At 47.2% G+C, this 25,463-nt stretch overlaps 1 protein-coding gene across 1 annotated transcript; it reads left to right on the top strand.

Moving 5' to 3' along the window:
* CA6 (carbonic anhydrase 6) lies at positions 1–22,153 on the top strand. The gene is made up of 10 exons (XM_077837586.1): positions 1–34; positions 2,111–2,293; positions 3,464–3,612; positions 5,585–5,680; positions 11,496–11,562; positions 13,274–13,431; positions 16,651–16,774; positions 18,427–18,512; positions 20,229–20,244; positions 21,540–22,153. Exons 1-10 carry the CDS (start codon positions 16–18, stop codon positions 22,151–22,153), a joined length of 1,512 nt encoding a protein of 503 aa, XP_077693712.1. The 5' UTR covers positions 1–15.
* Positions 22,154–25,463: the final 3,310 nt, after the last annotated feature.

Raw genomic sequence — 25,463 nt, 5'->3', positions numbered from 1 at the left:
AGCGCTTCTCATATAATGCACTGGACATACAAAGGTAACGAGCACAAGCAAGCAAGTGATTTTTAAGTGCTGCTGGCTCCACCAGGCTGCTTAAGACAGTCACCTGTGGCTGGAGCTAAAGCTGGGCTTTTCAGCTGGTCTATTCGAACAAAACATGGCAGCTAATTTATTTCACTTCATTGATGACTGTGTATTTTAAAAGTGGTTCTTTTCACTGCCAACCTTCTCCATTCCTTTGTGTGATTGGAACATATTGTCAGAGAGAACAATGGGGTGCAAACAACGAGAAAAATCTTTACAGGGCTTTAGAATAAAAGCTGACCTTTTGCTGATCCTGGAAAGAAAAAAAAAGCTTTCCCTTTGGATAACTGCTTGCTCACTATTTTACTTTCATAGCCTGTGGAACATGGATACAGAGGTAGAGGGCTGCTGTTTGCATATTTGCCCTCGTGAAATTTTGCTTAATTCTTAGTTTTTTTCAGAATCTGTTGAAGTCACTGGGAGCCTTTCCATGGATTTCAATGGGTTTTGAAGCAGGCTGCCACAGTGGGGGAACTAAAGTTCTTGATTTAAATTTTTTTAAAAAAAAATTCCAGTTAGCACACTGGGCTGCTTACAACAATTATCTTTGGAATCTTTTCACCAACATCTCCGGAGCATCTGTGCAATTACCTCACTGATGCATGTCTGGGAATTAAACAAACTACAGTACCTGCAAAAACGGACTTTCCCAAAGTAAAATGAAAGAAAAGAAAAGGTCTCAGATGTTGAAATAGGTTTATAATGATGTAGTAATAATAAAACAAACAAACAGAAAAACACTTGGCAGATGCTGAAATAGCTTTGAACAATTAAAAGATTTTTTAAAAAATGGTTAAAAAGCCAGACCAGCACCCTGTACTGTTGAATTCTCAGTGGGAGATTTCAGCAACAGCTTAAGGGTTTACCTTGGCTCTGGTATTCTGACTCTGAAATAGATCAATATGCTGTAAATGGCAAAGGGAACTGCTGGAAAAGGAAGAATGGATTTCCAAACTGATTCTAAGCCAGAGTAGTGGCAGAGGACATAAAAGTGCCATAAAGTCCTGAATACAACAGTACAGCGAGAGCAAAGAGCCTTCAAAGATTAAAGCAGTGCTTAATTATTTGGACGGCACTGGGGTTGTGGGAGGTGTTAAATACTTAAATTGAATTGAAGTGGAAATTGAAGCGGAAATTTTATTGCTTTATATATTAAAAGGGAGGGAATGTTAGCTAGTGATTTAGAGCAGATGAGTGGCAAACCAGGACTCCTGGGTTCTATTTCTATATCTACGACTGACTCACAAGTCACTTAAACTTCCCCAGGCCTCAGTTTACCGATGTATAAAAAGGAATTAGTACTATTTACCTACCCTAAAGAGGTAGTATATGGTTTAATCAGTGAGAATAAAAAGGTTTGTGATCCTCAAATGAAAGGTGGGATTGAAAGTGCCAATTCTTATTTGTAAAGCACTGACAAGTTAGTGTCTTAGTAGAGAGCATTCAAGGGACCAAAGAAGCTCCAGACAGCAAGTGAGATGAGTTAGGAAAAAACACGCAAGAGGTTTAATTTATTTTAAACCCTCTCCCCTTTTCCATTCCTTATTTCCTTGATAGTGCCTATATAAATAATTTTTTAAAAAAAAGTAGAGAATTTGCTGACAATCCTCCGTGGGCCCCCACCTCTGAGAAACTGAGACAATTGGCTTAGCGCAGTTCGCAGCTTTCATTAGAAAAGAACCCAGACTTCATGCCTCTGTCCCCTGAAGTAGATATAAACATCACTGTCTGTATAAACACCACTTCTATTTCAATACAGGTTCGGCCTCCAGCCATTAGTAGAGATGGGATATTAGGGGGAGGCAGGTTTCCTGCCTGGTGGGGCAGTTGTCATGCAGCCGGAACGATGCACATTTTCACACTAGGGAAGGTAGATCAGTCTTTCAGACATGCAGTTCCTGGAGTTGTAATAATCAGAGGGGGATGCTCTGCGGCCCTGCTGCTGAGCAAGGAACAACTCATCGCCAGTGGGCCAGCAGGACTCCTGCCGCTTTGTAAGAGCCTGCTCTGCTTCTTCTCGGCTTTGCAGCTGGAGAGCTGGATGAAATGCACTGGGGAAAGCACTTTGCAGCCTGTGCTGGCAAGCACCAGTCCCCCATTGACATTCAGAAGAGGAAAGTGAGGTACAACCCGCAGCTCACGCAGCTGGAGCTGACTGGTTACGATGGACCCTTGCAGGGGAACTTCACCATGACCAACAATGGGCACTCAGGTAAGCAGTGGGGGCTTGTCAAACTACTTTCCCTGCCCCAAAGAGGAGGGCAGCAGGGCTGTGACATCACTGCTAATCTCAGGAGGGTGGCAGGTTACTGCCTCAATACAGTAAACAGGGCCTGGAGCATCTCTCCTTCCATAGCCATGGACAGTTCACACTACATCTAACCTTAAGCAGAGGCTGTAGCATTACTTGGGTATGGAGAACAGGCCTTGGGATTTGCACCTTTATTACCTCATGGAATGAACGAGATAGTCACTGTGGCTCAATCCTGCTCCCCCCTGGAGTCAACAGCAGCACTTTAGACCACTTGGCCTGATCCCAAGAAGTGCTGAATCCTACAAGCCCCATGGGAAGCACTGGAGATTGCAAGGGTCTGGCCATTAATATTTTAACCACCGATAAGCAATTAGAATTGTAGCAGATGGCTCTTTCTTCACTCATTGGATCTAATATATTAAAGTCAGTTGTAGTTTTAATTCACTGAAGATTGCGTGGGTGGAACTGAAGATGCTCATACAATCACCCTTTGAAAATTGCACTTGTGTGACATGTCCACTCTCCTCCCATTCTGTAGCATTGCTGAAAAAGTCAGACACGTACATATTTATGTCAGGCATGTCCAACTCAGTGGACTGTAGTTTGCAGATGCACCGGTGTGCGCAGATCCCCTCTCTCTCACACTCATCTAGTGTGCAACATTGATTATCTGACCTTAGACCGTTTTTGCTTTCAAAAAGAGTTTCATAGAATTCAGGCACCAGCATCCCAGCCGCAAGATGCATTCATTAGATCAGATAAACCCCATCTACAGAGATCATACAAACCAACATGCAGCAGCCTTAGCACTAGGACATGCCAGCATTCAGGGTGACTGATCTTGCAAACACCCCCTATGGAGCACAGGCCCCAGATCAGGAAATAACTTTAAGCATCTGCCTAACCCTAAGCAGGTATCCTGAGTATCCCACTGACTTCACTAGGAGTACTCCCATGCTCAAGTGCTTTCCTAAACAGAGGCTAGGGAGTTTACCCCACCAGCAGGAGCAGCCCCACTGAGTTCCATGAAGCTGCTCTCCCCACTAAGCTGTATACACTGTATTAAGTATTTGCAGCATCAGGACCAGCTGCATCCATTTAGTGTCATCTTATTCTCCTATCTTGCAGTCCAGATTGATTTGCCACCCACCATGCACATCACCAAAGGGCTCCCAAGCCTCTTCACGGCTGTCCAGATGCACTTGCACTGGGGCGGGCTGGACCTGGAGACCAGTGGCTCCGAACATACCGTGGATGGAATGAGATACTTCGCGGAGGTACCTGTTTAAGGGGAAGACATGCCTCCTCCTCATAAAGGGAGAGGGTTGCCTTCTTTCCCCTCATGGGGCGGGGGGACAGCAACAACAAACAACACAGGAAAATCCCATGTTAAAAGAAAACCTCTATTGGCAAACACAGCACCCTGTGAATTGCTTTAAATGTAGAGGGCTGTCTGGGTTACGTTGCTTTAAATCTGGAGCAACTCCACTGATGTCCATGGGCCTGATTTGCCACTGCCTTGGGTAGTCATTTCCCCTTGTTAGAGGAGAATGCAAAGTGGATGTAAAATGCTACCACTGATGTGAGCGAGAGAAGGATTCTGATATGGATGCATTTTACACTCATCGTGTCCAGATGGGTGCAAAAGGTCCAAGGAGGTAGAAAATTAAGGCACAACAAGCAGCAAAATTTGGGCCATGCCTTATTTCTGGCCAGGTTCCATCACTGCATGCTATGGCCAATAGGGAGATTGAGGCAGAAGCCCCTGTAGTTTGAGCTTTGACTCTGATCAGGCTGTTAGTCAGTTTCTTTGGCAATGAACCTAATTGACTGGGATGGGGGTTATTAAAAGACAGTCCTAGCAAGAAGGGAGAGAGAGAGGAGAAAAGCTCTGGTATTCCACTAGCCAAGGCTCTTTCATGTTTAGAAATAAGACTCCAGCCCTTGACTGTCAAAGGTTCCCCGACTGCTTTATCCACTGTCTTCCGCATGGTTGCTCTTTGCTTACAGTGGCAGGCCAAAGTTCACCACATGCATTGTGATGTGTGTGTCTGAGGGGGGAATACAGAGCTAGAATTAATCTCCATTTTAGCTGTTTGCCCCAGGGCCCATTCTGTGACAGCCCACTTCACAGAAGGGAGCTGCCAAGCTTTGGCAGACAAGATCATGTGCAGCAAAGGGCTGGCCCTCAGAAAGCAACAAGAATGGCAAATGCTTTTCCCTGTCTGACGTTTGCAGCTGCAGTTAGCAAAGGCTGTTTAATAGGGGCTCAGGGATATGTTAATACATTTTTTTTTCCTTATATTGGGCCTGATTCTGAAAGCAATTAAATGAAAAGGAAAAACAATTCTCATGGCAGCCAAGGGGGTTTGGATCAGGCCCGTAACATTTGTTTTCTCAAACTGCTCTTTAATTGCAATCGTTGCAAAAAGGGGTATCACAGATGTTTTTCCTTCCTACTTTTAAAACCCAGGAGGGAATCCTGCTTATGAGTAATATGGAGTTATTGGCTCTTTGGTCAGCCCTTAGAGCCAAACCACCTTTGCAAAATGAAGGTTAGCTGCTGCACAAGGACTCTCTCTTCGGCATCTGTTCACGAGCCTCAGCCCTACAGGCAGTAAGCAAAGAAAAGCCTTCTTGCGTTAAAGGTCAATGGCGGGACCCGAGCTACAGCTAGTAGCTTTAAGGAAGGAGGAGGAAAGTGGGCATTGCAGTAGCACCTAAAGGCCACAAATGTGAGGAGGGAACCTACTGTGCTAGGTGCTGTGCAAACACAGTAAGAGTCAATCCCTGCCCTGAAGAGTTTGCGTTCTAAAGAAAGAAACGAAGTGACTTGGCCAAGGTTACTCAGCAGATTGGTGGCAGAGCCAGGATTAGACCCCAAGTATCTAAGTCCAACACACTAGCCACTGTGGGCCGTGCTACCGCTCTAGTCGCACCTGCACAATCCCAATCAAACAGGCCTTCAGCAACACAGGTTTGTGATAAACATTTAGGGCCAAATTCTTCCAGTACTGTGCACTGAAGTCACCACAGCTACCTGAGTGTCATGGAGGCTAGAAATTTGGTCCTAAAATATTTTCCCCTACCCTTGTTGCTGAAGGCTTGGGTGTCTGCATTAGGTCAGCAGGACCAAGAGAAGGTTGGGCACTGGCTATCCCTTCAGACAGAGACTATTCTTTCAAGAGCTAGAGGCAGCTTAACCACCAGTCCCCAGCCTTGGACTGACCTTGTCTTGTTCTCCTACAGCTGCACATTGTCCATTACAACTCCGGTAACTACTCCAGTTTTGAAGAAGCAAAAGACAAGCTGAATGGGCTGGCAGTGCTTGCTTTCCTCTATGTGGTAGGTTGTAGTTCTACAGGGAGAGGGAACAGGTTGGCGAGTGGGTATGGGACATTATTATTTGTTCTGCAGTAGCATGTAGCAGGCCTAACTGAAGTGTATTTGTTGGAATTGTAGGTGGTCACTTTAAGAACAAGGTTAAGAACTAGCTTGCAGGCTAGGGGGCTCTGATCAGAGTCAATCTGGAAAGAACCAGCTTAAAGCTAGGTGGGGTGAGTTGTGCCCCTCTGTCTTAGGGAGCAAGCCTGTTCTCTCCCCATTTTTTGGTGCTTTTGTTATTCTGAATGCTAAGGAATAAAGCAGTGTGACACTGCAGCCTTCCAACGGACGTATTTATGTTTCTATCTAATTGCTGCATGCATGCTATGAACACAACACCAAACAAGAGCAGAGCCCCATTGCGCGAGGCACTGTACGAACACATAGTAAGAGACAGCCCCTGCCCTAGCAGATTGAACAGACAAGGGAATACAGGGGCACAGGGAGGTGAAAGGACATGTCCAAGGGTACGTAGCAGTTAGATGGAGCTTGTGGGCGGGGAGAGAAATCCAGATCTCCCACCCTAGTCCGGGGCACTATCTTCTGGACCACAATGGTGGTGGAAGGTGCTTGCTATAGACTATTCCTTTTGCTTGCTGTAGGTTATTGGCTTTTCAAGGGTCACCCACGGCAGAACACTGCTGAGATGGGTCATCACCCCTCAACTCATTCAGTGGTAGAAGGCTGACCACCAGGTCACAGTTTGGCCAGAAGGGCTTTTGTGAAGGATGGGAACAGACATTAAGAGTTACCTTCCACGGGACATGCCATGGTTGTTTTTTTGAACTATTTGGGAGCCAGGGTTAGACGGTCACTGAGCACAGGAGGGGGCTAGAGGCTCCTGAGATGGGGGTGAACCCCAGCAGAAGCAAAGAAATCCATCACCCCATCCTCTAGCGCACCATGAGCGCCACAGCAAAAAGCACATTGGTGCAGGGGCAGCTCTGCAGCACCCAACACAAAGGAGCACCAATTGGAATGGTCACCACAACAGAGTTCGCCTGCCTGGTAACAGAAATAACCTGATCCGAGTCCTTGCAGAGACCCTGCTTCATGCTTGGAAATATTTCCAGAGTAAGATTTTTGTGGGAGTTCTGTGCATTTGAAAGGTTTTGGAATGGAATCTATTCAGGCCCAGAACACAGATGGCGGGTTCTGCTCCCCTGCTCTGGGCAGAGCCCTGTTTGGAATGAGAGAAGAATTCATTCCCCATGGCCCATTCAGTCATTGGCCTCTCTGCTGAGACTGCCTGTGGCCAGAACACCCTCTCCCTCGCTCCACCTCATGGCAGTGGGTGGCCCTGCAGACACCCCACCTTCAATTCCCCCCTGGGTCTTCCAGGAGCTTTCCACAGTCCAGGCTACCTAAAGCAAAACTTCCCTTCAGGGTAGGGTTGCCAACTTTCTAATCACACAAAACCAAACACACTAGGTATGTCCCCGAAGCCACTCCAGCCCCTTCCCTGAGGCCTGCACCTCCCTGCTCATTATCTTTCCCCTCTGTGACTCACTCTCCTCCACCCTCACTCACTTTCACTGGGCTGGGGTGCAGGATCTGGGCTGGGGCTAGGGATGAGGGGTTTAGGGTGCAGGAGCGGGGGCTCCAGGTTGGAGCCAAGGGTTTCAGAGTGTGGGAGGGGGCTATGGGTTGAGGCAGGGAGTTGGAGTGCAGAGGGGTGAGGGCTCTGGGCTGGGGCCAGGGATGAGGGGTTTGGGGGAGGGCTCAGGGGGTTACCTCAGGCGGATCCCAGTCAGCAGCACAGCAGGGCTAAGGCAGGCTCCCTGCCAGCCCTGGCTTCACCCCAGAAGCAGGTCTGGCTCCTATGTGGGGGGAGGGCAGGCAGAAGGCTCCACACACTGCTCTCACCTTTAGGCATCACCCCCCCAGCTCCAATTGGCCACAGTTCCCAGCCCATGGGAGTGCCACTCTGAACAAAGGTTCTGGAGGCAGCATACAGAGCCCCATGGACACCACATCTACAAGCTGGACCCACTGACCGCTTCCAGGGCACAGCCCAGTGCCAGGACAGGTAGGGACTAGCCTGGCTTAGCCCTGCAGCACCAAAAACCAGACACCTGGCAACCCCTACTTCAGGGGGTGGGGTGGGGGTCACTTTTTTTTTATTTTTAAATCTTTCCATGCAATTTCTAGGGGCCTTCCAGGCCCAAACCCTTCCCTCTTAGCTAGGGGATCACACAGCCCTCCTTCCAGGGCTCACACAATGCTTCTCCCCAGCCCTTTTAAGTTTTCCATCACCAGTTTAACCTAGGTGAGTCAATAAAGTCTTTCAAAAAAACAAAACAAAAAAAAACAACCCCCCAAAAAACCCAAAACCTTCCAAACACCAGCCCTCTCTCCAAGACCCCCTATGGGGGTATCATGCAACCTTCTACCCCACCTTGGAAACCAGTTGGCAAAGAGTCTTCTCTAGCTACTTCAGGAGGTTTCACAACAATCACCAGGCACCTCTAACTCAGTCTTTTGCCTCATCCAAAGTCTCTCTGCCCCCCCGACTCTTGCTTATCTATCCCCTACCTGATTGGTGGGTCATGTGATCCACCAGTCACATGACCTGCATTTTCCCCGCCTGGGGAGAAGAGCGGGCTGTATTACAGGTGGGGCTGACACTCAGCTTTTCTCTGCGGGCCAGACAGCCACTGATGTTGCCAGGCAAGTTGACCAGTTATTGGAAGTGGTTTTTGTTATGTAGACACGTGCCCACTGGAACTGGGCAGAGACCCGCTAAAGTCATGTCACACAGGCTACCAAACAACCCCTAAGTGGCCCCTGTGGACGAATCTGAACCAGCCACGTTAAAGGTGAAGTCTTCATAGTCTATCACCAATCCCCAGAGCCATCGCTTCCAGTCCCTTTATTAATTTAAATTTGCTTTTTCCCCCATTGTAAAAAATCTCAGCTCCATTTTTTTCCCCTGAAGACCTTGAGCCCACAATACCCCCAGCTTGAAAGTGACCCCTGGACTCTCACGGAATGACAGCCAGTCACTCCCTCCCTGGTCACAGCAGCAGTTCTATGCAAAAAAAAGCTTATGCCTCTCTTTCCTTTGTTCAGCGTGTTTGCATTACACGGGGAAAGCATTAGTGCATCTACCCCCAGTCCTCTCTCCAGCACATTACTGGAGCAGCCAGGGGCGGATCTTTCCCTGCTCAGAGTGTCGCAGCTCCTCCATGGCCCAGGCTTCCAGGCTAGAGTAGCTTATCCCACCTGCCTGCAGCACATGGCTGGTGGACGTGCCTAATGGGGTGCTCCTTCAGCCTTTGTATTGCACACAGTGACCCCTTTGGAACGTGGCTCCGGGGAATGCCTGGGATTAGCACTCCCTGTGCCGCCCTCTCATGCACTGCCCTCTCCCCATGTCACAGAACCACACTGGTTCCACTGCAGACTGGGTCCGACTCCTTTGCCTGCACTGGGTGATGAATATATTTTTTCTCTTATGGCCTCCTCTCGTTGCCAGGGGGGAGGAGAGAGGTGAAACTTGTCTGTGGACAATGATGCGGCTCAGCCTTTCATTGTCCTTGGAGTGGTCCTGTCCCCAGCTGAGATTATTTTGAAGGCCCAGGCTCCTGTGTCCAACAGCTCCCTTCTGCCAAGTGCATGGGCTCTGTACTACAGACAGCTCCCGCTGGTACAAAGAGGAAGAGTCTGAGATCAGAGCTGTCTAAGGGAGGGTGTCCTAGCCCAGGAGTGGGGGGAAGGTGAGCTGATACCCCTACCACTCAACCCACACCCTCACAGACTGAGTTGAACAACCCCATAGTACGAGCCCTGGGGGAAAGCTACAAAGTGGCAGATGTTAGTAGGTAAAGCAAGAGCCCCGTAGGCACATGGATGTGAGAGAGGGAAGGTGGAGCAGCATCGAGGCAGACAGAGTAGAAGAAGCAGTTCTGGATGAATGACGGAAAAGAAACGTTGTGGGTAAATAATAATAGGGAAGAGGCATGCTCATTTAGGGAATGGGCCTGGGATACAGGAGAGCTGGGCTCAACTCCCAGGCCAGCTTTGCCACAAACTCGCTGTGTGACCCTGGGCAAGTCACTTAGCCTCAGATCCTCAATGGCATTTAGACTCCTAGCTTCCCTTGAAATCAGCTGCCTGGGCCTCAGACTCCTCATCCTTCAGTTCCCCATCTGTAACTTGGGCCCAATAATAACACTCCCTTTCTCCTACCTGTTGTCTCCCTTGTCTGTTTAGACATCAAGTGCTTTGTGGCAGGGAGAGTCTCCTGCTAGATGTATACACAGCACCTAGCACCATGGGGCACCAGGGGGGCTGGAACAATTTTTATAGTGGGGGTACTGAGACCCATTGACCCAAACTGTAAACCCAGTCTATACTAGAAACCATTTCAAGTTGGGGGTGCTGCAGCACCCCCCCCCCCGCATCCGTTGTTCCAGCACCCATATGGGGCACCCCTCTGAGTTGGGGCCTCTAGGTGTTATTGTAATAAGAAGAAATTATAACAGAATAACTATTTGATGGGGGGCAGGGAAGCTCAAATTAGTGACCGATCTTCTGCCTCGGGAGTGCTGTGACTGGCTTTAGGTCATGGACGTGGCTGAATGTCTGTGTGTTCACTGACCTTACTAACTGGACTCAGAGGTCTGGCTCTCTGATGGGAAAGGGTCACCCCTCCCCTCTCTTCTCTGGCTCTGGGAAGCACCACTCAGCTGCCCACTGCCAGCACCAGAGCATTGTTCGTCTCCTCTAGGCTCCAGCCTCGTGAGAGCTCTGTGCTCATTTCAAAGGCCTGAGCGCTGCTTCGTGTTGACAAAAGCTGCAGACAGGGATCTGCGGTCCTAGCAAGAGATGATTTGACATGGCAGTTGAGATCCCATTGTGGTGCGATAAAGAGAGGCATAACTTCGCTCCGTTCCAGAGCGCCTGCTGACGAGAAGCTTCCAGGCACTGAAAAAGGGCATCTCCCTCTCTTCCTCATGCTTCGCAGTTCATGAGAGGCAATGATCAGAGGCTGAGGGGATCAAGACTCCTGGATTCTCCTCCCAGCTGTGGGAGGGAAGTGGTGTCTAGTGGTTAGAGGAGGAGGGACTGCATCTGGATTCCTGGGTTCTGTTTCTAGCACTGGGAGAACAGTGTTGTCTAGTGGTTAGCGCAGTTGGGCCGGGGGCCAGGACTCGTGAGTTCTACTCTCAGTTCATGCATTGAGTTTAGGTGAGTCATTTAGGGCCAAAAAGGTATAGGATCTTAGGCCCAAATTTTCAGGATGTGGTTGCTTAACACTGGGCATCTAACTCACTACTGAGACACTTCCTGAGTCATAACTGGCTTGATTGTCAGAGGTGCTGAGCACCCACACATCTTATGGAAGGCAGTGGGCTCTGACAATCAAGTCAGTTATTCAGATACCTAAATACAGACTTTGGTGCCCAACTTTATGCTCCCAAAGTTTGAAAATGTCAGCCTTAGCATCTCCATGCCACAGTTTCCCCCACCTAACACAAAAGAACACTAGGATGCTTTAGTGTGTATGTAAGAGGAGGACACGGGGGAGGAGCCCTTCACCCTCTAACCCTCCAGCACTCTTGTGCAATTCAGTGCAGGCTTCTATCTTTCGGATCCATAATGACAAGTGTGGTGATTACTCATGAAAATATCCAATCCCTTAAGAAATCCAGCTCCAGTATTTGGCTGTGTGAGCTCCTGCCTCAGTGAATCTCACATGCTGAACTGAGGTAGAGCTGGTGCTAGGTTGACTTTTACACATTTTATTCAGCAAGCCCTGTTCTCCTTCTAGGATGGGAATTTTGAGAACACCTACTACAGTGAATTCATTTCGAACCTGGCCAAAATCAGGTTTGCTGGTAAGTCCCTGGCACCCCTCTCCATTCTTGTTGCCCAAAAAGTCAGTACTTGTAAGTGCTGGGTACGCCTGGACCTAAAGGAGACAGCCCAAGGGGAGAGATGGCAGGGCGGGTGAGCTCAACAGGAAGATCCATTTCATTCTCATGGATAAGGCCAGATAGATCTTGGCCTGGTTGATGAATGGCATGGGAGACTGGGGTTATTATTTACCTGGTTTTAAGGTGCAGTGGCCACTTCAAGGTCAGATGTCCCATGAGCCAGAGGTCACATAGAGCTATCAGAACTTAACATGCTCTTCCTAATCATGCATGACAGGACCCAGGTCTGTGACTCAGCCAGAGGGTCCCAGCTGATGGGGACTTTCCCTTTCAGTTGTAATTTACCAGTCTTACAGATGCCCCATGCTCATTGGGTTCCATGTGCGTTGCTGGACGCTGCAGTTGTTACTGGGAGAAGCAGGGGAGGCTAGTAGGCAGCTTGCTGCATTTTTTTAAAAACAAATTCTATATCAAGTTACAGTTAAATAACTAGGTTACTTCAGCCATACCCCACTGCACACCCCTGCAGTTTCTCTCCTTCCCCACACATGCAGAAAACAGGGGTGCTGATTGCAGAATCATCCTTCCATTCTTAAGCAAGCCATGGCATCCTGTTAAAGGGAGGGACTTCTCCCTGCCTCCACCAGAGCTTGCTACATCAGAAAAAACAGTCTCACTAAATAAGTAAATAAATAAATAAATGAAAAGTCTACAGCAACTCAGTATTAACACAATACACTGGGCTATTGGTTTGGGGCTGCCCTGGGATTTCCTGAGCTGATTTCCATGGACAGGTGAACTCAACTGTGTAATCAGGTCTTTCTCGCGAACACCAAACTGGTTCTCAAGCCACAAAACCCACCCTTGCATTATGTGTAGGGCAAATTCCATAGGGACCTTGGAAGGTCCAGAATCATAAAAAATAGTCTTCTTAATAATATCTGGCCCTTATATAAAGTGATTTTTATTTTCAAAGTGCCTAGAGCAGGAAAAGAGCTATTAAATCAGCTTATCAAGTATGGATATTGTTATTTATCTCTATTCTAGTAGCACATATAGACTCCAGCCTCACTATGCAAGGTGCTGTAGACTAGAGTTGGTAGAAAATTTTCATCAAAACAAGTTTCCATCATAGCGTGTCCTTTCAACAAAACTGAACCAGTTGGGTGAAAGTGTGTAGCCATTTTGATGAAATTTAATTTAAAAAAATTGGACAAAACCTATTTTAAAAACATCTTTTTTCAACATTTTCAGAACCATTTTGACTATTTTTGTTGTGAAAAATAAAAAATATAAAAGGGTGAAAAATCTAAACTGATCATTTTGCATTTATTGAAATGAAAAGTGTCGAAGGACCTGAAATTAATTTTAGTTTTTTGGGAGGTCATTTCTTGAAAAAATGTCTACATTTTCATCTTGATTTGGGATGAAGATTTTTTTTAAAAAATCTCAGAATTTTTCTCAGGACAGAAAATCTGTTTGCAGTCAGCTCTCGTACAGCCGTAACAAAAAGACAGTTCCTGCCCATCTGCCTTTGCTTGGCTCAGTCACTGGCCTAGTTCCTGGTGAATTTGGGAAGAGATTTGTCAAGTGTCTGGCCATAGCTGCCAGGACCAGTCCTCTGCTTTCCTCTCCAGGGTCATTATATAGCTGTGTTTTGTTGCCTTTTTAGGGCAGTCAACCAAGCTCAGTTCACTGGATGTCCAAGCCATGCTGCCTGAAAACCTCTCACACTTCTACAGGTATCACGGCTCACTGACCACACCGCCATGCTCAGAGAGTGTGATCTGGACAGTTTTTGACTCTCCCATCATCCTGTCACACACACAGGTAAGGCCCCCTCTGCTGCTTGCCAGATGCGACAGCCTCTCCTCCTTCCAGGCAGCCTTTCTTTAATTGTCTCCACACCTCCACTCTCCATTGTCTGGTGCTTTCGAGGGGGCTGGGGCAATTATTTGCAGTGTTGTAGGGCCATGTGGAGGTGTGTGTGTCTATGTGGCATTTTGTAAAGGAATGAAGTCGCAGAGAAGCACAAAGTTGTAGTGATGTCTTGACATAATAGTGCTCAGTCCTTCTCTAAGGCCTTCCATCCAGGAAAGTCACAGTGCTTTACAGACAGGAATGAATGTAGCTTCCCTTTATGCAAGGCAGGTCAATAACATTATTCCATTTTACAGCTGGGGAAACTGAGGCACAGTGGTTAAGTAACTTGCCCAAGACCACACTGTTAATCTTTGGTACCTCCTGATTCCCAGTCCCCTGCTCTAGTCACTAGTTGTAGCTCTTTCCTGATGTAGGGGGATGTTTTTCATTCTTTCCCACTCTCCTGTGTTCTTGGGAAGAGTAAGGCGTTACCCCGCTCTGTCCCTTTTCTGGCTGCACAGGAAACTGGGCCTGGATCCAAGCAGTGCTGGGCCATTGCCTTAGGTGCGTTCGCCATGCTGCAGTGCTCTGACCAGCGCTCCAATTGCTTTGCCTGGCACTGACACGTGAGACTCTATGACAGACACAGGTGGCTGATCATTGGCTTACAGATTCAGGGTGATGGATGCTCAGCCAGTCACACTGCTTGACAGAGGCAGTGTGGTCCAGTAGTTTGAGCATACTGCTGGGAGCCAGGAGCTCCCACATTCTAATCCTGGTCTTGACAGTAACTCAGCGTGACAATACTTACCTGCCTCGTGGGGTGTAGTGAGAATAATATTTGCCAGGCCTTCAAGGGTCCAGTCCCTGATCTGCCCCGACTCCCTGGATGACCTTCACCTCTCTGTGCCTCGGTTTCCTACGCCAGCAGCTCTCAACCTTTCCAGACTACGGAACCCCTTTCAGGAGTCTGTTTTGTCTCACTACTCCCAAGTTTCGCCTCACTTAAAAGCTACTTGCTTACAAAATCAGACCTAAAAATACAAAAGTGTCACAGCCACACTGTTACTGAAAAAATGCTCACTTTCTCATTTTTATCATATAATTATAAAATAAATCAAATGGAATATAAATATTGTACTTACCTTTCAGTGTATAGTATGTAGAGCCGTATAACCAAGTCATTGTCTGTATGAAATTGTAATTTGTACTGACTTTGCTAGTGCTTTCTATATTGTTGTAAAACTAGGCAGATATCTAGATGAGTTGACGTACCCCCTGGATGACCTCTGTGTACCCCTGGTGGAGAACCCCTGTCCTAGGCCATCCAATGGGTATAGAAAACATTAACCATGACTGTTTGAGAGCGCGTCTGTGTGAGGATCCATCTATTTGCAGAGCACTCTGGGTGACGTGATATGCTGTAGTGCAAATTATTGGTGTTTGGCTGAACATGTCTAACAATCGTTGTAATTGAAGGAGGCGGAGAAGCTTCTGTGATTTATTATTTATAAACGGGCACAAAAAGAAACCTAGTATGAAAGTGTCATTAATTATACGACCATGACTGTCCCTGTTGGAATTAGAGGTGCTGGCTCGTATTCTCTCGTCTGCTGCTTAGACATCCACACTCAGCACAAGACAGACTGCTAATTGAAAGGGTTTATAGTCTGAGGTTATTGAATCTCTAAACTCTCAGCCTTGGCATAAACAGGTGCGTCTCCACCCAGAGCGACTCTCTGCCTTTCCCCCAGCCAAACTCGCGGTGCAGGAGTGGCAACTGCAGCCACATCTTGCAGCCACGGTGGTTTAAGTTAAAATCTCTGTCAAGCAGAGCACAGAGTAGCTGATGTCTGGTAAGCAGCAGCAAAACCCCCTGCTTAGTTAAATGCAACAGGGCCAGAACCCAAAAAAAATAAAAACAGCAAGGAAGACCAGCCAGAACCAACCAGCAAAACTGCTGAGGCAGAGTCTTTGCGGATTACAAAGCCAGGAGCATAACGAACTCACCCACCAGCAGGCCCTTGGGACCAGATTAAAGATAATTACAGAACAATAATTGTTGTTTTTAGAAAAGCAACTCCCTCGTTTATATTGGCCTTGTGTGAATGGAGGCGTTATTTCAGCTAGGGGCCGGTGCAGGTTTTGTCTGCATGCCAGATGAACATTGGTCTAGACTCCAGGCTAGGCATTAAGCTGTGCTGATGACTCCACTCTGGACACAAAGGGGAGCTGTTGATGAGTGATTACAGGTGTCTCCTGTACCCCCAAGAGTGATCAAAACCTTTCAGAAAGGACGGGACTCTGTCCTCTTGTCTAGATCTGCCAGGGCATTTAGCATAGGGCAGAGACCCAGCATAAGCAACATCAATAAACTGAGAACACCAAGGAGCTTTAAATGATGAATTATTTTCCTTAGGTAAATAATGTGTGTAACCTTCTCTTTAAGACACAGCAGAGATAGGAATGGGGTGTGTGTGATTGAGATGAATTTGCATCTAAACAAGGGGCTGTGCATTCTAATGCGGCGGGGGTGGGGGGAACAGTTCAAAGGCCCCCTGGCAGTTGTCGTTAAGCAAAATAATAGGACTCATTGCAAAATCCCCATCACATGCATTGCATGCATAGCCCCATCACATGCATAGTTGTCAGAACAACTTCCTCTTCCACTTAGTCCAGCCATTGCCCCTGAGCCTGACAGGTGCCGTGTTCCTGTTCTACTCCTGTGTGTCCCTCAGTTCTGACATTGCAACACCCTGATTCTGGGCCTCTACACACTGCTGCTGGGAATGAGCCTCCCCACCCGGGGAGCAGACACATGCTAGTGGGGCATGAGGTAGTGCACTAAAAATAGCCATGGGGGTGTTGCAGCAGGTGCAGGAGAGCAGGCTCTCAAGCGCAACTGACCCCATGGGTCTGAGCCTGAGTCTGCACCCGAGCTGCACTGTCCACCCTGTGATTTTTATAGCGCGCTAGCTCGAGTCAAGCTGGCGTGAATCTGTCGAGCTGGGTGGGGAGGCTTACTTCCAGTGACAGTGTAGACATAGCCTACCTAGCTCTGCCACTGTAAGGACTCATGAGACATGATCAGCAGCTACCCCGCTCTCGGTCTGGCGAGGGGTGTTTTCTCTTTCAAAGAGCTAGCCACCCATTTCCCCCTCCGTAACAAGCCCATGTTGCTTAAAGATCAAGCTGCTGGAGAATACCTTGCTGGACTGGCAGAACAACACCCTGAGGAATGACTATCGCCACGCTCAGCCTCTCAACGACAGAGTGGTGGAATCATCTTTCAAAGCCAAAGGCGCCAGAGGTAAGAGGGGGGGCTGGGACTGGGTGCCTGGGGTAGAACACAGCATCACAGGGGTGGCTCTGGGTGGGGCACAGGCCTGCAGGTAAGGAATGAGAAACCATTCGAAGTGAGTTTCATTTGCAATCAGTTAAGCAGAGAACCCAAGACCTTCACACTCAAGTAGGGGTTAACGGTACCCTCGGACTATGGGTAAGGAAAGGTGCAGGGGTGTATTGTGTCCAAGTGCCATGACAGCTCTAATATCTACTAGCAGAAACAACATGATCTATCTAAGGTACTTATATGGCTCCTATTACTGTAGTATCCAAGCGCTTCACAATCTTTAACAGATTTATCCTCACAAGCGCTGTGTGAACTAGGGAAATATTATCCCCAATTTAGAGACGGAGCTGAAGCACACAGACTAAATGACTTTCCCAAGGTGTCAGTGTCTGTCTGTGGCAGAGCAGGAAATTGAGTCCGTGACTAGCGCCTTACCTAGTAAACCATCCTTCCTCATCACAGGCAAGGATAAGCATAGCCATCACAGCATCACTGACTGAGCGCCCACAATCAAGGACTTTTTTTTTTGAGAGAGAGAGAGAGCGCGCGAGCTTTTTGCGTATTGAGCCCCTTGCAACATGAACTGTCTGCCAGTGCAACTGAAGTGAGTGCCAATGCTAACAGAGGGTGCCTGGAAAGGATACCTGGGTTTGTGAGAATTTGGAGGCTGTATGATGCATCACCACTTGTTGTGCAAGACCCAGTGTGTTTGCTGTAGCATAGGTTTGGACCTTTGTCCCAGCACCTTTGACCCCCAGTGGGAAGAACATTAGCAATAAACTAACAGGGACAATTTCAGACACAGGGGACCTAACATGTTAAAAATCTCTCTCCAGGTTCATAGACCACTCGACAACTCACCTTTGCTCAGTGTCTTTCATACAAACCATATTGTGGAATGCTTTGTGGAGTTTAACAGCAAGAAAGCGAGAAGGGGAGAGAGGGACACACACCCAGGGAGAAATGGTCACAAGCTAAACTCAGGCTAGGTGTAGCCAAGAAGGGTCAACCCATGGGCTTAGTCTACACTACAAAGTTTTGTTGACATAGCTATGGTAACTAGGAGGGTGGGGGAAGGAATTGCGCCTCCTAGCCAACACAACTATGCTGACAAAATCCCCAGTGTAGATGCAACGATGCCAGCAGAAGTGCATCTGTTGGCTTAGCTGATGGTTTATTTGTGTTGGTCCAACGCCCCCTTCTATCAGCTTACGCTGCATCTCCACCAGGGGGCTCTGCCAGCACGGCTTTAGCAGTATAGTCATACTGTACTGGCAAAGCATCTGTTGTGCAGATAAGCACCTGATCCCATGGAAGTCTGCGGTAAGACGTTCACTGCTGTCAATGGGAGTAGAACTTGGCCTGTTGGTTCTCATCAAATGGTGGCAGTTTTGCCACTGTTCTCTTAACAGACGGCAAAGATGAGGCCATGTAGCCAGGAACAACTGCCCACTCAAACAATTCCCCACCCCAAGTGCTGCACAGGGGAAAGAGACCTCAGTTTAAAAGGGAGGTGCCCCAAAAGCTCCCGATGTTTGGAAGCTGGAGAAATATCCCAGCTGACCATGAATCGATGTGTATCAGTGATTGCTGTTCTCTCACTGATCTAGAACTCTGTCTGCCAGAAGAACTCAGCTCAAAACTGGAGCAAATACACACTCAGCTCCAGGAGATGAAGAAGCATCTGCTGGCTGGAGTGGGCCTGACCGGTAAGACACTTCTAGCCACTTCTATTTCCATGAGATTCACTTGCACAGGAAGTCACTATCTATATTTTCCTCTAATGGGGAGCCCACAATGTCTCTGCCCGTGGATGCGTCAGCATCAGCGGGTGTTGTGTGGACATATGAGTAGAATTTGGTCCTTTTTATGGTTCCGCTGGAGAGTTTCCATCAGTCGTAGCATAGCTAAGCTTAACTTAAGGCCAGCTGTTAGACAGCCGTTAACATCCCATTGCCCTACTCCAGTGGCTCCAGAGATCAGCACATGAAAGAATTAAAACTCAGAGCATTGCTATGGAATGGAATGGAATATGATTATCCCCATTTTACTGATGCGGAAAACTGAGGCATTGAGAATTAAGTGACTTGCACAAAACAAGTCAGTGAGAGAGCCAAGAAATGAACCCAGCTCTCCTGACTCGCTGTCCTGTGCTGTGACAACAAGACCAGCTTTCCTCCCAAATCAGATCCATATTTTGGAGGATATGAATTTAATTTCCAGACTCACCTCCTCATTCCCAGATACGCCTGCATAGAAATAGACTCTCGTGCATATATAGGTGGCATCTGCTACATTCATAAAGTTATGGCTTCCAGGAATCATGTCCCCTTTAATCCCAGAGGCTCATTTGTCAGGCATTTAAAACCAACAAACTAGTCTTGTATCAATTGGCAATCTATCAAGAAAGATGGGCCATGCCTGGACCTTGTCAGCTGAGCTGCCTGCCCCACAGAACCCTTAATTTTGGGAGTTCAGATTAATTGGGACCTGGATCCAAACTGCTCCTGGTTTTGATTTACAGAACTACATATCAACAACATCAAATTGTACCCATCTCTACTTGAAATAGTTATTATAGCCTGGGGAAAAAGGTGCATTGGACCTGAAATACACCTCATTCCCCCAAATATCTGCCCATATGCACATACGACACCCCCCACGCCCCAACCTCACCTCATTTACTGGTATCTTCAGGCATGCTGGTCAGTTGCAATGAGATGTTATTCCAAGAGAAGCCCCCTGAACCAACATTGGAGGAATAGGCTGTCAAGGTTCCTTCCCCACTCTGAATTCTAGGGTACAGATGTGGGGACCTGCATGAAAAACCCCTAAGCTTAGTTTTACCAGCTTAGGTTAAAACTTCCCCAAGGTACAAACTATTTTACCTTTTTCCCTTGGACTTTATTGCTGCCACCACCAAGCATCTAACAAATATATAACAGGGAAAGAGCCCGCTTGGAAACGTCTCCACCCCCCCCCCCCGCCCCAAAATCCTCCCAAACCCTACATTCCCTCTCCTGGGGAAGGCTTGATAAAAATCCTCACCAATTTGCATTGGTGAACACAGACTCAAACCCTTGGATCTTAAGAACAATGAAAAAGCAATCAGGTTCTTAAAAGAAGAATTTTAATAGAAGAAAAAGTAAAAGAATCACCTCTGTAAAATCAGGATGGTAAATACCTTACAGGGTAATCAGATTCAAAACATAGAGAATCCCTCTAGGCAAAACCTTAAGTTACAAAAAGACACAAAAACAGAAATATACATTCCATTCAGCACAACTTATTTTATCAGCCATTTAAACAAAACAGAATTTAACGCCTATCTAACTAGATTGCTTATTAGCCCTTTACAGGAGTTCTAACCTGTATTCCTGCTCTGATCCCAGCAAAAGCAACACACAGACAGAGAGAGAGAATCCTTTGTTCCCCCACCCTCCAGCTTTGAAAGTATCTTGTCTTCTCGTTGGTCATTTTGGTCAGGTGCCAGCGAGGTTATCTTAGCTTCTTAACCCTTTACAGGTGAAAGGGTTTTTCCTCTGGCCAGGAGGGATTTAAAGGTGTTTACCCTTCCCTTTATATTTATGATGTAGGCCAATCACAGAAACATCATTTATGGAAAGTACCACTCTTTTGGGGAGTCAAGGGGAGGGAATCTTAAGGGTTGAAGAAAGAAAGACACACCATTGCAAAGTTCTCTGCCCCAAATGAAAGTCTTTCACATTCTCCTCTCCCACTGTGCTCCGTTACATGCTACCATCCAGAATTTACAAAGTTAAACTCCTTTTTTCTTCCTTCTTTCCCAATTTTTTGAGGGATTTTGTTGCCCAGGAAAGCGAGGCACCAATAGCTTATCACCTCCTATGCCTGTCCATTCTCGATAGTCCTGTGTTATCCTCTTGGCCACAGTCTCTCCTCTCTGCAGCCTCCTCAAATCCAGACTTAAAGGGTTTTGTGCTCCTTCAGTTCTTGGACCACTTACAGCTGCTTGCATGTGAATTATTGTCAGGCATGTTTGTACTGGGAGGGGGCTGGAATTCTTCAAATACAATTGTTTTTAAACAAAAGCCACCTTTATTCAAAAATGAAACATAGTTAAAAACGTGGTTTGCTTTTTAAATGTTCTGGAGGTTTTTTTAATGACACCTGGAAATGAAACTTTCATTTGGGGCTCCTTCCCCTTTCTACCACCCTTCCTTTTCTACTGGCAAAATGGAAAAAAGGAACAAAGGGGAGGGAAGGGGGGAAATTATAAAAGAGGAAGGAATGAAAGGAGTGGGAGAAAGAAACCCTACAAATTGACTTTTTTTTTTTTAAACAAAAAAAATACGTTTTTGCACAAAGTTTCAAAAAAAATTGAATGAATGAAAAAATGGTTCCTTTTCAAAATCTGTGGAACAAATATTACTCACATTTTTTCTGGATTTTTTTAATGAAAGATCTTTCCCACTTTTTGCTCAGCTCTGATGGTATCAGTCCACCTTTCTCAGAGCTTCTTGGCCGGGCCTTTGCATGTTAAAGCATTTGGGGTAAAATGTTGCATGCACTTTCAAGGCCGTAAAGATAATACAAGGAGTACTAGCTGACGCCAGCTAAGACTCTGGCATAGCTTTGCCAGTGCAGCTGTGCGCTCTCTCCGCACATGCCCTTGCCCTCTGTAGACACAGGAAAGCATGTCTCTGAAGATGCATAATGGCTGGTTGATGTTTGGTTATTTCAGGCCTTAAATCTAGTGCTTTCCCAGCTTTCTACTTTCCTGCTGAAAACATCATGAGCTATGTGGCCGTCCGGCCCCTCCGTGACATGAAGCTCCAGGCCTTCACCTTGTGCTTTTGGATCCAAGCCCAGAATCGAGGCAGTCAGACCATTCTCGCCTATTGCACCCAGGAAAGAGACAACGAGCTGGTGGTGACTGTGGGCTCGGCCGTGGGGCTGTGGGTAGGGGGCCGCTTTGTTGAATTCCCCCTGCACCACAAATCTGAGGAGTGGCTCCACTACTGCGTGGCATGGGCTTCCCACTCCGGGGCAGCACATCTGTGGCTCAACGGAGTGGTGGGGAGAGAGATGAACCTCCAGAGAGGGTACGTGAGCCAGGCCGGAGGGACGCTCGTCCTTGGGAAGGATAGAGATGAGCTCCTGGGGATCTTCTCCAACGGGTTCTCCGGGTGGATGAGCCACGTCAACCTGTGGAGCTGGGTCATCAGCCACGCCGACATCCGAGCGCTCGCCTTGTGCAGGCGCAGTGAGCTGAAGGGGGACGTGATCGCCTGGGGGGAGACCCCCATGAGTCTCTCAGGGGGAGTGGTGCTGGAGTCAGACCCCAGTTGCCAATGACAGCAGGTTGAATTGGTCCCCTCTTTCTGAGCAAATGGGGAAGCACATTTGTACAGTGTGTGATTTTTCTAAAGCACCTTGGCTAACTGGCCATTTCTCCTTCTGCTTTAAGTTTAGAGTCATTAAACACGCAGGATAGTGTGACACGCAGGGCCCAGACACCCCTCGGGGAGAATAGAAGGTTTAAACCCCAAAACAGAGCCGTGGAACCAACAGATTTTATACTGTGTTAATGTGCTATAAAGGTCTACTGAGTAAGGTCTTTTCTGGATGCTTGTAATGTTCTAAAGTCAATGGTCATGATTATGCAATATGTCCACAGACTGTGGTTATGTATTTATGTATATAGAAATCCGTGCTCATAATCTATAGTACAGCTACAACTCCACCTGACATCCAGGCAGCAGGCAGGGAGGGGCAGCTGCCTCCCGAGACAGCTGAGACTAGCCCCAGCCTTGTACAACTTAGGGAAAGACAAATGACAGGCCATTAGAGTTAATGGGAAGACACAGATATCCCGGCTAGAATTCCTGCCCCCCCATGAATAACCATGAGTCAGCATGGGGGGGAGCGGGGAGGGAGAGAAGACAAGTCTTAGGGACCAGCTTGTAGATGGGAGCCTGTCTGTGAACCCTGGATTCCCCACTAAAGCGAGGGGGTACTCTTGGGTACCATTCCAAGTCCCCAGCAATAGGTAGCTTGCAGTTGAAAAGGGATTTTATCCAATATAGAAATGTAACGCCTGCAACGGCATCTTTATGTCGGTCTACTGTGTGACTTGTATGGGTTTGCTCTTTCTTACTATTTTATCTTTGGATCTATGGTTCTTCTATTAAATAAACCTCTTGTTTATTCCCCCCCACACACACCAGGTCATTGTGGAGTGTGCACCCCACTGTCAGCTGATCACTTCGGGGCTGCTTTCACACCTTTGGGATCCACTGAATGCATCCGATGAAGTGAGCTGTAGCTCACGAAAGCTTATGCTCAAATAAATTTGTTCGTCTCTAAGGTGCCACAAGTACTCCTTTTCCTTTTTCAAAGGGGGAAAGTCCAAGTATCTGGTAATTACAAACTCAGGAGGATGTTTTGGGGAGACTTGGTACCGGAAAGGCTGTTGGTGTCACCGTCCAAGGAGTAAAGAGGCTGGGGGGAGTCCGGGTGAGACGTTGTGCTTGTGGGCTGCCTACTGGACTCCGGGATTTGAATCAAAGCCCCAGAATAGAGGCCCCCACGATTACAGGGCAGGGGGTGACAAAACCTCTTACCGTTCTAGGTGATCCCCAAAACGTCACCCTCACAGCTTTGCTTTGTTTGCAGGGACCTGACAGGGGTTAAGCCCCCACACGACTCTCAGACTCAAGCATTTGTCAGCAGTTTAAGCTGATTGATGTAGCTCCTGCCCCTTAGACAAAAGAAACACATGCACAGATCTCTCCCATACACAGCAGCCTCACACGTGGCATTATCTTCTTCTGTTCCTTCACAGGGGCTGGGCTACCGTCTCTCCATCCATTCCTTGCCTCCTCACCCCTTCTCTGAGGTGTGCTCTCTATGCATGGGCTCCACACTTCTCATGCCAGCATTGCATCCTCTAACCCCTCGCGTGGGAACAGCCCCATCCTTATGTGGGTTCTCTTTCACCACCCCAGGGATCATTCCATCCCCCTGAGCATGGGATTATCTCAGTCCACTGCCCCTATGCAGTCATCTTCCCAGACCCCACCCCATTCCAGGATCTTCTTTCCTGGACTTAGGTTGACCTATGGGCCAATCCAGACTAAAGCCGTGGCAGTTAATTGCCATCAAACACCCATTCTTTCCATGGTCAGAAGTTTATTTTTTCTTCCAAAGGGGAAACAACTGAAAAATAAAACCTGAGCATGCAAACAGCCTGGCACCTTCTACACATGCTGTCTGCATGATAAAACTCTGATCCTCATTCTCTCAAAGGACAGGAGTACTTGAGCTAAAGCAGAGTCTCCATCAGCAAATAACATGCTGGTGAACAGTTCTGCTTCTTTCCAGCAGAAAGCAGCAACGCACAAGATAGTTGGGCACAGATGTCTGAATAGAATTATTTGTATCTGCTCTGTAAGACCTTTATGGCGAAGACTAGCTTTAGATTTTATTTTACAACTTTAAAACATGAAATTAATTATAAAAAAAATCTAGATCAGTAAATGCATTACAAAAAAAGCACTCCAGTGCCCTAATGCTGCACTGCCCTTTCCTGCAAGGACGCATTAGTTTTCAGAACGAATAGAATGCTCAGGAGTAGAATTAGTCAAGAACCAGCTCTGGAAAGCTCCTTAAAACCAAATTAGGCTTATAAACAATAAAGAAGCTGAGGCCTAGAGTTTCATCAGTGCCAATAAATCTGGGTGCTCAGCTCAACAACTTGGGCCTGGTTTGGAATGGTGTGGAGCACCCATCAGAGGGGGAGCCCAACTCAAAGAACAAGTTCTGCTCTTCTGAATATCAGGGCCCCAGTGGCCAGCTTTTCAAAGTGTGCTCCCCAGGTTGGGTGCAGCTGTGCCCTTTGGCAAATATGTCCAGAAGTGTTATACATGGCATCTGCTGGGGACTTTTGAAAATCAGACCTTTATTTAGGTGCCATAATAGGAAAAGAGCTCTTTCAAAAAGCTGGCCCCAACTATCTCAAGTTGGGCACCGAAAAATTGCATACCAGCATTTAGTGGACACTTGAAAAATGTTCAAGTTTAAAGAAAACGAATTCTACTGCTGCATCCCCACCTGCACTCTTTCCTCCACCACAGAGAGAACAATTCACACACAAACCCAGTATATTGCAGGGCCTGATTCTCCTCTCACCTTAATGGCCCCAATGGCATTTCTCTGTATTTGTGCATGTGCAGAATCTGGCCCCACGTATCACAAGAACATTTTGCCTCCTCTCTTCCAAGTGGAAGCATAACATTCTGACAGCAGTAAAAGAAAGGAAAACACATGATGCAATCAACACACATTGGGGGGCCCACGTGTTGGACAGAGTTTGTTTTATTGTCACAAGAAAATTCACATGCATTTCATATATTCTTTTGCTGCCACAATGTGCTAAATAAGTGACAGTGAATAATTCTCCTCTGATTCCTTCAGAACACTTTGATGTTACTAGAGGACCATTTACCACTCATGCTTCTGGTATATTTTGTTAGTAGCAAAGGTTATTTCTCCCCCTTGTAAAAGTGACAGCACAGTGCCACCAAGAGGGGACCAGATTTGAAACACTTCTGTCTGCAGCTGCGTTTGTACCTCACCGATTTGGTCCAATGCCAATAGAAAGATT

This window comes from Eretmochelys imbricata, chromosome 18 (assembly GCF_965152235.1).
Source record: "Eretmochelys imbricata isolate rEreImb1 chromosome 18, rEreImb1.hap1, whole genome shotgun sequence".
In the NCBI taxonomy this organism is placed as follows: Eukaryota; Metazoa; Chordata; order Testudines; family Cheloniidae; genus Eretmochelys; species Eretmochelys imbricata.
The sequence above is the reverse complement of the archived record's forward strand: the minus strand, read 5'-3'. Positions and strand labels throughout refer to the sequence as shown.